At 41.8% G+C, this 13,942-nt stretch overlaps 2 protein-coding genes across 2 annotated transcripts in view; both read left to right on the top strand.

The window, feature by feature from the left end:
* Positions 1-402, top strand: part of LOC123502202 (cuticle protein 18.6-like) — a 940-nt gene extending 538 nt beyond the window's left edge. The window contains exon 3 of the mRNA XM_045251448.1: positions 22-402. Within this exon, the coding sequence (XP_045107383.1) occupies positions 22-312 (291 nt within the window). The 3' untranslated portion in view covers positions 313-402. The remainder of the gene's footprint in view (positions 1-21) is intronic.
* A 7,810-nt stretch (positions 403-8,212) lies between these two features.
* Positions 8,213-9,197, top strand: LOC123502201 (cuticle protein 18.6-like). Its single transcript, XM_045251447.1, has 3 exons — positions 8,213-8,321; positions 8,453-8,569; positions 8,791-9,197. Exons 1-3 carry the CDS (start codon positions 8,310-8,312, stop codon positions 9,079-9,081), a joined length of 420 nt encoding a protein of 139 aa, XP_045107382.1. The 5' UTR covers positions 8,213-8,309; the 3' UTR covers positions 9,082-9,197.
* Positions 9,198-13,942: the final 4,745 nt, after the last annotated feature.

The following is a 13,942-nucleotide window of genomic DNA, read 5'->3' on the forward strand; positions in this document are numbered from 1 at the left end:
ACAAGGTTCTCCCCTCCCCAGGGACCCGCCCAGTACAATTTCAACTGGGCCGTCAAGGATGACTATTCCGGCAACGACTTCGGCCAGGATGAGTCCCGCGACGGCTACAACACCCAGGGTTCCTACTACGTGCTGCTGCCCGACGGCCGCCTGCAGCGCGTCAACTACCGCGTGGAGGGCGACTCAGGCTTCCTGGCTGAGGTGAGCTACGAGGGTGAGGCCCAGTACCCCGAGCAGCAGAGCTACAGGCCCCAGCCCACCTACCAGCAGCCCCAGCCTACCTACCAGCAGCCCCAGCCCACCTACGCTTAGTCACACTCCTCTCCGATCTCCCTATTTTGACTTTCTCGACGACCATTCCTTCTTACGATGAGACTGAAATAAATATATTTTTGTACATAACTTGTTCTATCACACTCCCTCTGTGGCCGTTACGGTGTGCCGCGTACCTGAAGAGCACCTCTGCGCCTCCTTCACTCCGTCACTATTATGTCCAACACTCACGTGAGGTCCGCTGGTCGCGTCTTGACGTCTGCACCGATAGGTTCACCAGAGCAACCAGTGTTCCCAGCTAAGGCTTCCTGACGCGCCGCTCAGCTCGGCACACAGGCGGCACTCTCCCTGCAAACACAAACAAGGTCACTTGGAAAGGAAGGTGCTATAAAATGTGAAGTAATTTCTACATTCACTCTCACCACAACAAACTGCCGCGTGTTTCCTCAGGCCTACGGGCTACCTAGACCTATGAGCCACTACCACCACCACTTTCACCACATCGCCATCACTACTAATATCATTATCATCATCACAATCACCATTCTCCTTTACCATCACCACTGGTATCATCGCTACCTACGGCGCTTTATGATCCCAATCTTGTTACTCTAAAATCAATCAGTCATTCAGTCAGTAATCGTCACTGCTGTCACCATCACCACAGTCATCACTTTCACCCAAACCTTAAACCACCAACAATACATCACCTATCACCATCACTATCATCATCACCACAATCGTAATCACTTTCACACACCACCACCACCACCACCACCACCACCACCACCACCACCTGCACCCACGCCCTCTAAAGACACCCTTGACACACACACAATTACCACATTTCGTGCAAGGCCTTTCCGTCTCTCGCCGGCAAACAACACTAACGGGGCCACACTGCAGGCAACAACTTACTTACATACATACATACATACACGAAGACAGTCATTTCCTTATGCGTTTTTTCCACTGAACACTTTTCCCACCAATTTCTTCTTCTGTTTATTTATTTTTTTTTCGTATGAACACTTTTTGACAGCATGGCGAGATCATACGTACATGAGGATGACCATTTCCCTATTTTCACCTTTCCCTTTCATTTATACCTTGAGTTCTGGGTATGATTAGAAGACCTTATTTACATTAGGAAGGGTTTATGGAGGTCAAAAGATTAATGGTCAGAATCTTCATCCCTATAAATCACTAAACAGTAACCAGAATATATATGAAAACACGTCGTGGTATTGAAGGAGGTTAACGATTTCCCTCTGATTTCTTCCATCTGATAACTTTTCCTTGTGAGCATTTTCTTTCTACACATGCGAACATAAGGAAAGGTGCAAGAAGCCAGTAGACCGACATGTACAAAACACAATTATACCCCACCTATCATCCCTGTCTATAAACTTGCTTAATCTTCTAAAACCTCTACTGACTAAGCACTTATTTCGCCTGCTTTTGTTGAAGGTAGCCACAGATCAACCTTCTACAACACCTACACTGCATCTATAAACTCACTCTTCAAAAGCTCCTATTGACTAAGCACTTATTTCGGCTGTTCTTGTTAAACCTTCTGAAACATTTTGTCTTAGGCTCTTTCCTCTCTCACAAGCTCTACAAATGTGTCTTTTATCACTGCATCTATGGATCTCCTCTTACGTGTTCCGGCTCTTTCCTCTCTCACAAACTCTCCAAACGTGTCTTTTATCACTGCATCTATGGATCTTCTCTTACGCGCTCCTCTCTTTGTCCTGCCTGGTAGATCCACTCACAGAATAAAAAGTTTTCTAAAGGCCCTATCACACTGGCCTATGATACGCGGAACCAGGAACATCCGCTCTAGATAGCTGGAACTTGCCCGGGATTAGCGGAACCAAGTTGGGATGGCTTCATATCCATCCCGGTTCTCCGTATGTTATCCCAATGGAAAGTAAACATGATATATGTAATAAAAACTTTTCATTTGAACTAAAAAGAATGTGACTAAATTTTTCATATTGGAATATTAAATAATATCTCATCAATTTAGAAAGGTGAAATATATGTATATCATGTCGATAGTTTGGGCTCATGGCAACCACCTCTGACTGTAAAGTTGCCATCGCGCACGTCTCAGCTTTTCTCTAGTTTTTTTTACTTACTTTTCTTCAACAAGAGGAAGTGCAAATGCAGTTCCTGGACAAAGCACAGGCTGAGGTATAAGCGGCATGGTTTTGTTCTGGTTTATTTTGATTAGGCTTTGTCTTGGTTAGTGGGCAGTTTGCCTAGCATAACAAGAACACGGGCAGCTTGTGTGTGATAGTGTTCCTGGTTTCGTACCAAGAACCATGGCCCGCGTTCCGCGTATCATAGGCCAGTGTGATAGCCCCTTAAGGTTCATCTCATTAACACGAGACCTGAAATTCACTCTATCTTGATTCAGCTTCCTCAAATGACGCTCAGCGATTTCTCAGTTTTGTTTTCTTAGTATCCATATCTGTCACAAAATAACATAAGAAAATCCAGAAACAAAAGTAGACTTGAACGTGACTCTCCACGGAAGAGTCACTCCCTCAGGATATAAAGTTTCGTCCCCAAATCGTTCACATAAGGCTTACAAATTCTTTATCATTTGTTTCTCTTTCCATTCGCTATAACTACCATCGTTATTCTCATTTTTATTTTTCTCTTTATTTCTTGTTTTCGTTTCATTCTTTCATATTTGAGTTTTTTTTTTGTCCTATTCATTTACTATTTTTCTTTTAAATCTTTCGGTTAAGCTTTTTTTTACTGTGAGTTCCTTTTATTTGTTTATTCTTTTCTGTAATCGTTTCTTTATTTCTTGCGTTTTCGTTTCATTCTTTCATATTTGTTATTTTTGTTTTCATTTTTTTCTTTTAAAATTTTTTGTGGAACTTTTCTACAGTGACGTCCTTTTATTTTTCCCCTTTGGCCAGATTCCCTCTCTTAAGAAAAAAGAAAGAAAAAAAACAGCAATAAAGGTTACCACACTGATAAAGTTAGATTAAAAAATAAAAGACAGGAAAGAATTAGCTCTCAAGTATAGTCGTAAATGAGTGGAAGGTAATCAATTATCAGGTTTGTTAGTGCTGGAACATTAAGAAACCTTGGGAAAGATCGACAAATTTATGGATCAGGATGACAGTGGGGGAAAAAAAAAATAGGTATATTCCATAAAGATTCATGAAGCTTCCCTAATTTCCTTATATTCTTATGTACTCTCAGATGAAAAAAAAAAAAATTAACAAATACAATCTTATGCATTCCCAAAACTAGGACTTACTCCCATGCATGCTTACAAACAAAAACCAGAACTCATTAAAAGAAAACAGGCTTCCTAATAAAACACAGCTGGCGTGAGTGATCCAAGAAAGCAGTGACCCGTAAAGTGGAACACGACGTCATTATTCACCTCAGCGCTGGTCCAGAAGAGTGATGGAGACGCCAATTAAATGCTGGCTAATATGAGAGAAGCTGAACTGGATGAGAGAGAGAGAGAGAGAGAGAGAGAGAGAGAGAGAGAGAGAGAGAGAGAGAGAGAGAGAGAGAGAGAGAGAGAGAGAGAGAGAGAGAGAGAGAGAGAGAGAGAGAGAGAGAGAGAGAGAGAGAGAGAGAGAGAGAGAGAGAGAGAGTTTATTTCTGTCAAGACAAGGCTAGCATCTCTCCTTTTTTGTACAGGAAGATGCGAATAGAACTAGATGTGGTGCAAGGAGGAGGAGGAGGAAAAAGACGGAGGAAGAAGACTGTAAACTGTATTGCGCCACTAAAACAAGGTCATAAGGCGCCCTCTCAGAATCCAACTCCACACCTTCAAGTCGCAAGAGAAGAACTGCACCGGAAACCCGCCAGACTCACCAGCGTTTAGGTAATGGAATATACCAGCTACGTATGTCAATTATAAATCATCTTCCATACGTCACATTAAAGACTGCTTCTCTATTTATTTGGTCTATTTGTTCCATCTTTTATTTGTTTATTTCATATATATGTTCTCATTTAGCCGAGACTGTGGGAACCTTTATTTCATGTGACTGATGATTTTTTTCTATTTTTTTTTTTTTTATTCGGTGGGTGTTTATTATTGTTGTGTATAAGAAGTGAATAAATAAATGCAAAAATAAATAGAATCTTTCAAGTTTCTTTTAATAAACTCGAATAAAATATCACTCCTTTGATTTGTATTATTAACATTACATTGCATTTTTCTTCGACTTTTTTTTTTTTACTTTTAAATATAAACAACTACATTTTTTTTTCTTTCTCCTCCCCCTCTTCTTCTTCTTCTTCTTCTTCTCCTCCTCCTCCTCCTCCTCCTCCTCCTCCTCCTCCTCCTCCTCCTCCTACCCCGATCACAATTAAAGCTCGTGTCACCAGCTCCCCTCCTGCCTTACCCACCTCGATCCTTTCTCACTGAGCCGCAGTGTTGCATCAGGCACTTTATCTTCACCTGTTTTTCATGGTTCTTCTGCTGCTCTCACTCACCCTCAACCCGCTCACTGTTGCCCCCGCCTCCCAACCCTCCCTCACACACACACACACACACACACACACACACACACACACACACAAGCATGCATTACCAATTCTTCCCTTCCAGCATGACTATTTTTAAGACAGGGGAGGTAAATTTTATACAGTATTGCTATCGCGCACATTATTCTATTCCTCCTTTCTTTTACCATCGTGTCCTTGAGTTCCCGCAGCACTAGGGTCATATGGCGCCGCTCCTAATAAAACATGATAATATATAGGAAATAAAAGCAAAGATAACAGAAAAAATAATAAGAGGAATTCAATGAAGATAAAACAAAATAAAACAGAAGATTATTAAAGCAAATTGATGTTATAAGTCAAAGGAGAGAGAGAGAGAGAGAGAGAGAGAGAGAGAGAGAGAGAGAGAGAGAGAGAGAGAGAGAGAGAGAGAGAGAGATCTGTTTGTTAATATCCGTCTGTCTATGCAACTCAAAAGATAAAGACAACAAACAGACAACAGACAGTAGAAAGAGACAGACAGGGAGACAGAAAGACATACATATACACAGAGACAGACAAGCACAAAATAATGCACGTATTATGCAAGAAACTAGTTTGATAAATACTGAATACAAATCTCTCTCTCTCTCTCTCTCTCTCTCTCTCTCTCTCTCTCTCTCTCTCTCTCTCTCTCTCTAGTAGCATCGACGACCCAGTTTTTCCTGCTACGTAATCACCAAAGACGACTTGCAACCTGCCATCAGCCTGCACCGCAATGACCCGCGCCTCGGTAACCTTCACAAGTGCACCAGTAATAGCGCCTCTAAACTCCCAAAATGAATGCCATATACCTTCCCTCTCCTCAACCAAACTCCTTCCTCTAATAACGCTGCGTGGAGGTGACACAGCCTTACTCTTACGTATTGCAAGGGAAAGTCACACACACACACTCACTAACACACACATATACAGGTCAATTCAATGTTATGGTCTTCCTACGTTGTATTTACTTGATTCCTGGTCATTCTGTAAGCTGTTCAATTCAGTCTTGGTCCTTCTATTTTCTGTTCTATATTCTATTCTGTTCAGTCCTTGCTTTTTGGGGAGAGGGGCATTTTAGCTGTGTTTTTTTTTTATTATATTTATTCAGTTCTGGTTTTTCCATATTCTGTTCGTTATTCAGTTCATTCATATTGTTTCTATATTACATTCTTTATATTCAGTTCAATTAAGTCTTTTTTATATTTTATTCATTTAATTCTTGTGGCGTATTTTTTTTTTTTTTTTTTGCATTACTCCTCTCTCAATTTTGTTCTTTCTATACTATGTCACTTTTCATGGACGAGGCAAACTGGACAAAGGCAACAAAAAGACCACCAAAGTCACCAGATCAAAGCAATAGTGTCAGAAAAGAAAATTTAAAAAGTGAGAAGTGTCACTATTCATAAGGGGTTTTTCCAGAGGCCACCGAGCTGACTACATGGGTTCTCAGATGCTTTTCTCCACTGATATTGTTGAATCCTTATTAAAGTATAACAATAATTCAGGAAATATCGCTGATGTGATTAATAAAGGAACTGAACTGACGAAACTTTTTTATTCTTCTTTTCATCCTTTCTATGTTTCTGTTTTTTTTTTGTGTTTTTTTTTTTTTAGATGCAATATCTTAAGCAACTTTTCTTCCTTACGTATTTTTTCTTTCTTCTTCATTTAATATTAGTTTTGTGTTTGGCGGGACTCCTTAGCAAGTGAAAAGAGAAACAGTTATTCCAAATCTGAGAAAAATTAAAATGTTATATCAAGTACCTCCACTTCAAAGTATTCCATCCTAAAATACACATAGATATTTCTTTCCATGCAAAAAAATAAGAAAAAAAAAGAACGTTATCTTAAATGCAACAAAAAAATGAAACCCCTCCAGCATCCTCTTACAGTTCATTCCAAGACATCCATTTAGATATACATAGAGAAGTTTATTTGCAAGTATGAGTAACAACCTTAAATAATCGAGAAACGCTACAGAGCACTTAGTAATTCCTTGTGTTCCTGCAGTGGGTGTGTTTCCTTTAACCTTTCCTCTCACTCCATCCGCCCTTCCTCTATTGCGCTGCTGACTTCATCATGGCTTTCGTTTTTCCCCAATACGGCGCAGCTCTCATCAACGTGGCGGTGCTCAAAACTGACGGCATCGTTAGCTAGTGAGACGGAAGGTGTGTGCTGCCCCCGCCGCCTCCATTCGTCTCTCTTCAATAGTATTCCTGAGCTGGGACGGTAATGGCTTAATTTTGGCCAGTAAGATAAGTAAATGATAAGAAAAAAAAAGAGAAAAGAAGGGGAAGAGGAGGAGGAGGAGGAGGAGATGAAAAAAGAAGAGAATGAAGATGAAGATTAAAAAGATTATGATTTAATTGATTAATTAATAAACAAATAAATAAAGAAAAAAAAGGAAAAAGAACCTCTAAACTAAATATCTTATAATTATATTTTCCATTTCATTAACCTTTATTTTTATTCTTATTTTCTTAACTAATGTAGTACTTTTTCCTATTTATCATTTTGTTTTTCATGGAATTTCACGAGTACTTTTGTCTCCATCATTCCTCCAAGACGCTCATTCCGTGCAGGAGTCTCGGCCACGCCTGCACAGATCACGCCTTTCTCAAGTGAAGGGCGTTGACAGATACCAAGGGACGTCGACTCCACTCACAAAACTCTCTCACCAGGATAGCAAGTCCCTTAGGTTAGAAAAAATAAAAATGTTACTTAAGTTTTTATTATTGTATCAACTCGCGTGTGTCTTTCTCACTTCTGTGTTTCCCTTTCGTTTTTCTCCTCTTCTTTTCCATGCCTCTGTTTCCTCTCTATTGACGCGTTCCTCCATCTCGTAAAAGTGGCAGTGATGTTTTTCCTGACTGTTGTAACTCACATCAATCATTCTCGCCTCTCTGTTTGTATATCTCTTTCTTTGCCTTTTCTTGTTATTATTTCTCAAGCCGCTCCTCATCCGTGCCTGACTGGGTCAATTCACGTCTCTTACTCAGAAGCAATTCAACGAGTGGCCCTTTCCTTTGGAACCCGTTCACTCAGCGCTACAAGTGCTCCAGTGTTACTAAGGGCTGAAACCTCCTTACAAAAGCATTTCCTGCCTTCTTTGGTGCCTTATATTCGTTTTCCTTAATGCTGAAGAAAATGTGAGTCCAGAGAAAATAAACTAACTCTATTATTCAGTTCAACGTGGACCCGAAAGTCGCGAGACACTTAGCACAACACTGGCCATATGGACGGGTCCTGCTGGCCGAAGAAGTGCGAGTCACAGTACACACACTGGCGGGTCACCGAGTGTTCTTGCTAAAGAAGGAGGGGATTTTTCAGGGCGTGCACCGCGTGGGGCGTGGGCGAGGCCGACCGGCGAGTCATAAAAGTAATAGCCGGGGCCGTGATCATCTTGCCCGAAGACGATGGCTTTGCTTTCCCTCTTGCGCCGTGACGTCACTGGCCACTATATAAGCCAGCCGGGCACCGCCACCAGCACCAGTCTCTTCCGAGCCTTTCCAGTAACAATGGTCGCTAAGGTAAGCTGCTGCAGCCCATCACTTCTGCTGCTGTTACCTCTGCTCATGTTGCTGCCGCTACTACTGCTGCTTAAACTGTTCCCTGTATGCTTCAGTGGCCTCTGTTCCGCCTAACCTCCCTCTCTTTGCAGGTCCTCCTCCTCGCTGCCCTCGCGGTCATGGCTGCCGCTGACCAGGCGCCCACCTACACCCCTCCCCGCCCAACCTACAGCGCCCCGACACCGTCCTACGGCCCCGCCGAGCCCACCGTGAGTACCCCCGCTGCCTCGCTGGTCACGGCCAGCCTCGCTCTGTTATCTGTTTCTTCTCACACGAGTAGTTTGCTGCAGCAGTGAACTGCCCAACAGACAATCCATTACAGACCACCAGGTCTCTTGTATCTGTTCTTCTGCTGCATATCATGTACTTACAACACCCTCCCTTCCTCTCCCTCCCTCCCTCCTCGCTAACAAGGTTCTCCCCTCCCCAGGGACCCGCTCAGTACAATTTCAACTGGGCCGTCAAGGATGACTATTCCGGCAACGACTTCGGCCAGGATGAGTCCCGCGACGGCTACAACACCCAGGGCTCCTACTACGTGCTGCTGCCCGACGGCCGCCTGCAGCGCGTCAACTACCGCGTGGAGGGCGACTCAGGCTTCCTGGCTGAGGTGAGCTACGAGGGCGAGGCCCAGTACCCCGAGCAGCAGAGCTACAGGCCCCAGCCCACCTACCAGCAGCCCCAGCCCACCTACCAGCAGCCCCAGCCTACCTACCAGTAGCCCCAGCCCACCTACGCTTAATATTTATGTCGAATGACCGAGTCTGTTACAACGCTAAGCCTCTGAGACGTGCATGTGTGCGAATGAGAGATGCAATAAAGTATTTTTGTACCTTCCATGCCTGCGTGTTAGTACAGAAAGGTGACCCACACACCGTCCCCTGCCCCTTCCTCAGCCACACAAGCAGCTCTGATCGAGGCACCGCTGCTTAGTCTCTTGGGATCGTCTCCCACTCCTCTTCTACCTTCCGCTGAAGTCTTGAGTCACCCTCCATCCATCCATCCCACCATGTACTACTTCTATACACCACCCTTCCTCCCTTCCTTCCTTCCTTCCTTCTTCCCTCCATGTTCCAACTTTCATCCAGATCGCATCACGTCACCCACGCCGTCTAAGCGTCTGAACTCTTCACGCAGACTTTTGCTGGACACTCAAGACTGCAGGACTCATGACCCATATTTGTCTCTCGCTCACCACCTGGTAATATCTCGCCTGATGCTCACACTACTAGTAAAGGGGCTTCCGGTTTTCATGTAGTTTTAATCCTCGGTAGTCCCTCCTATCCTTCTCCTGATCTGTGCCTCCGTGCTCCGTTTCTTTTTTAGTCAAATTATTTCTCTTTCCTTTTTTTAATTAACTTTCTATCTTAAGCATTTTTTCACCTATCTTCAATGCCAAATTCATCTATTTACTTTTAATTCTAAGTGTGATTTTCAGTAGAGATTCCGTAAAATACTATTCACTGGCGGTCTTTCAGCGCTTTTCACTTGATCTAAGTCACCCTCTTAGGAGTTTTCAGTGAGAATATTTACTGTTTTTGACAAAAGAAAAGTCTCTGGGAGAGTTTGACATTATTCTTCACCTTCAAAATCACTGCCTTGCAATCAATATCACTCTCTGCATATTTTCCTTCACTTTTCCTTTTAGTCAGTTGTCTCTCTGGTAGATTAGCACTGTTCTTCCTAGACTTCTTGTAGATTAGCACTGTTCTTCCTAGACTTCTTGTAGATTAGCATTGTTCTTCCTAAAGGAGGTGACTGAATCAAACAGGCTCAATAGTCAAGTGATTAGTGGAGTCATTAGGGAGTTGTAGATGATGATTTGATAAGCATAAGAATGGTAATGATAGGTGGAGATAAGTAGGTAGGTTTTAAAGAGGAACTGCCATATGTAAGTCTAATGTCTCTTTGCGGTTTCTGTTGTTTTTATCATGTTTGTAATGTTTATATTTAAGAGATAATTTGTCGTGTGATTGAAACTCGCTAACTGCATATTTCTTCCTACTCTTACTCCTGTTTCTACTCCTCCTTCTCATCCTCTTCCTCTCCTCCTCCTCCTCCTCCTCCTCCTCCTCCTCCTCCTCCTCCTCCTCCTCCTCCTCCTCCTCCTCCTCCTCCTCTTCCTCCTCCACCACCACCACTATCACCACTACCACAACCACCACCACCACCACCTCTTTCTCTTCCTCTCGTGGCATCACAGAACAAGACTTTCCACTCGTTTTTACTGTCCAGGTTACTGAAAGAAGAGCTGACTTCATTCCATGCCTTACTAAACATTTCGTAACGGAGTGTATTCCTCACCCAGGCACTGGTCAGGTGGGGGTGTGAAGCAGACTGGTTTATCACTTATTGTTAAAGTATGAATTAGAGAGCTGACCGAAAAAAACAATTTGATTTTTGTATATATTCCGAGTGTAATGGAGCGTAACATCGTAACTGAGTGTATTCCTCTTGCTAGACACCCACCACTTGACAATGTATGGCAGAATATTATATAGATTATGTTTAATGTTAAGTCAGAGAAGGAATAAAAAAAAAAAAAGTTTGGTACCTATTTACATTTTACTTGGAGTACAATTGAGTAAAACTGAATGCATTCCTTAATCAAGTGGTGGTTTAAGGCAGACTGCTTTATCATTTACGGTTAAATCTGGAATAAAAAAAATTGAAGCTTGTTTATATTTCACGTGGATGCTGTTATTATGAAATCCTTGAGTCATTGTAAAATAAATGACGGCAGTTGTCACGGGGAGCTGGCCTGAATACAAAGGTGTTATTACACTTCTGATGCGAGGGAAAGAAAGAGAGGTATATTTTTTACTGGTGCAAGGATGAAGGCCGACATCCTTCACGCCGGAAAGAAATAACAAATGACATCTCGCCTGAATTACCTACACTAAATTAGTCTTTTCAATTATGTAATTTTCCCATAAAAATTAACATCTCTTTTCTTCTCATTTTACGGAAAATCGAACGGCTCTTAGTGTTGTAAAAAAAAAAGAAGGGGCAGACCTGTGTGTGTGTGTGTGTGTGTGTGTGTGTGTGTGTGTGTGTGTGTGTGTGTGTGTGTGTGTGTGTGTGTGTGTGTGTGTGTGTGTGTGTGCAAGGATGTGGGCAGACCTTCACACACACACAAATAACAAAAACCCAGCCCTGACTTACAGATCTACTCAAATTGCGTAATCTTGTCATGGAAACTAATTGCATCTTTTCTTCTCTGCCTGTCTCTCTATATACCAGGACGGCAAACTCATATAGGGTGACCCAGACAAAGCGCCACACACTCATACTCTTACACACGTCATTAACATTCCTACCTTCGTCAGTCCCTGGTGGAAAGGCGACCTACCTTACTACACCCAAGAAGTACAGCTGCCCACACCTTTCCACAGCAAGGCAAGGCAAGTTTACCTCTGCTCACTTCTTAATGAGACAGTTCCCATCCCAGCACGTATTCCAATCCTTAGACCTTTGCTTTTCACTTAGTAGAACATCTCACAGCTTCATCTTAAAGAAACACCTCTTGACAAACACCATCATGTATTCACTGGAAAAATTACAAAGAAATTGAAACACACATAGAAAACCGCTTTTCAAACTTCCATTACCTTGTTCAGTTTCAATCCTTACTACATTTCACACCTCTTGACAAACACCATTATGTATTCATAGAGAAAATTAGACTGGAAATTGAAACACGCATAGAAACTAACCTGTTCTTCAAAGTTGTATTAGCTTGTTCAGTTTCAATCGTTACTATATTTAATTTATTACAGAACTTTAGTGTATGAATCAAGTCAAGCATTTTCTGACACTTCCGAGCACCAGGGAAAGCATGGGAACACTGTACACATGTGGTGAAGGCAAGTGCAGGGTGGGGTGTGGGAAAGTCTGCGTCACATTGCTCATAACTGACTTGTAATAATTGTACATCGTAAGTTATATTTGTTAGTTGAGTGTTCGAAGTTCAGTCCTATGTGTATCCACTCTCGCTGTAAATTATTGTTTTCTACAGGTTGATAAAATACATAACTGCACAAATACGTAGTGTGAATGGTGAAATAAAGAAACAATAAGCTAAAGTATTTTTTAACCCCTTCAGTACCATGACACGTCTTCATATTTATTCTGGTTACTATTAGACAATTTTGTACAGGTTCAGAAACTCAAGTGGGGCATTAAAAATAGTGAAGATTCTGGACCATTATGCTTCTGGTCTCCATAGAACCTTGCTAGTGTAAATAAAATCATCCAAAACACACGGTAAAAATAAGTCCCAGTACTGAAGGAATTAAAAGGCTCACTGAATATGCCAGTCATCAAGAATACAGTCAGAGAAAAGCATCATCCGAAATTTGAGCAGTGTCTATACCAAGCTCATTTTTTAATCCTTCTCCTTTTGCAACCTGTTTTTTTTTTTTTCACGCAGAAGAAAAGCCAAAAAAAAAAAAAAAAAGTCCATTTAAGTGCTGGTTCCCTAAAACAACAAGTAAAGAGTGACCCAAAATTTAAGGAACATTTGTCTGTATATTACTTATGTATTCTATGTTTTTGCCATGTATTTACTGCTTCAGTGAGGTAGATAGTGAAGGTACTGGAAATTTTCAAGGGAATTTATAAAGGGGATACTTTTTGAGGTACCTCCTGTCTCAAAGCCCATCCGCTAGGAAACCGTTGCCCCAAGTGAGGAAGCCCAACCTACACTCGGACCGTGGACAGGATTCGAACCCGTGCGCTTGGAGATCCCTCGGACCCCAAAGCACGCATGGTTCCACTGTACCTTATTATTGATATGAGCATCCTTCGTTAATCTCCAGATTATAGTAAAAATCAATAGCTTGAAGACAGAAGGATAGTTACTAGTTTGTTGTGTGTGTGTGTGTGTGTGTGTGTGTGTGTGTGTGTGTGTGTGTGTGTGTGTGTGTGTGTGTGTGTGTGTGTGTGTGTGTGTGTGTGTGTGTGTGTGTGTGTGTGTGTGTGTGTGTGAATAGATGTCAAAAATGTTATTGGTTAAAAAAATCAAAAGAATATCAAGCAGTAAAGGTAAAAGAGTTAATAATATTCTACTCATCTTTCAGAGCGACCATGAAGGTGACTTTGTTTTCCTACAGCTGTTTATTGCATCCCAAGGGCACGCTCCTCTATGTGAAAGTAATATTAAGGAATGCGGTGACTAGATATACTCACATTAATTAAGGACAATCTCATTATCAAACGGTCCTGGGTCATAACGAACAGAGACAAGGCATTTCCTGCAATACATCACACTTACTGCATGTCTCTTATTAATGGAGCAAGGCATTGAGAAGGAAGTGGAGGAGGAGATGGAAGAAACAAAAATAAGGAAAAGAACAGAAAAATATATATTTAACAAAACGAGAGGAAGAAAAGAACAGCAACAATAACAACAAAAACAACTAAGACAACAACAGCAATAACCACAACGAAGAAAACATCAAAAAAAAAACGAGAAAGAAAACAACAGCAATAAAAAGAGGAAGGAATCATCATCATCATCATCACCACCACTACCAACAACAACAACAACAATAACAACAACGATGACACTCACAATAACC

Source organism: Portunus trituberculatus, chromosome 10 (genome assembly GCF_017591435.1).
Source record: "Portunus trituberculatus isolate SZX2019 chromosome 10, ASM1759143v1, whole genome shotgun sequence".
In the NCBI taxonomy this organism is placed as follows: domain Eukaryota; kingdom Metazoa; phylum Arthropoda; class Malacostraca; order Decapoda; family Portunidae; genus Portunus; species Portunus trituberculatus.

Coding starts and splice junctions, on each gene's coding strand:
- LOC123502201 (XM_045251447.1), top strand. Junction 8,570..8,790: donor ACGGCCCCGCCGAGCCCACC/GTGAGTACCCCC, acceptor TCCCCTCCCCAG/GGACCCGCTCAGTACAATTT.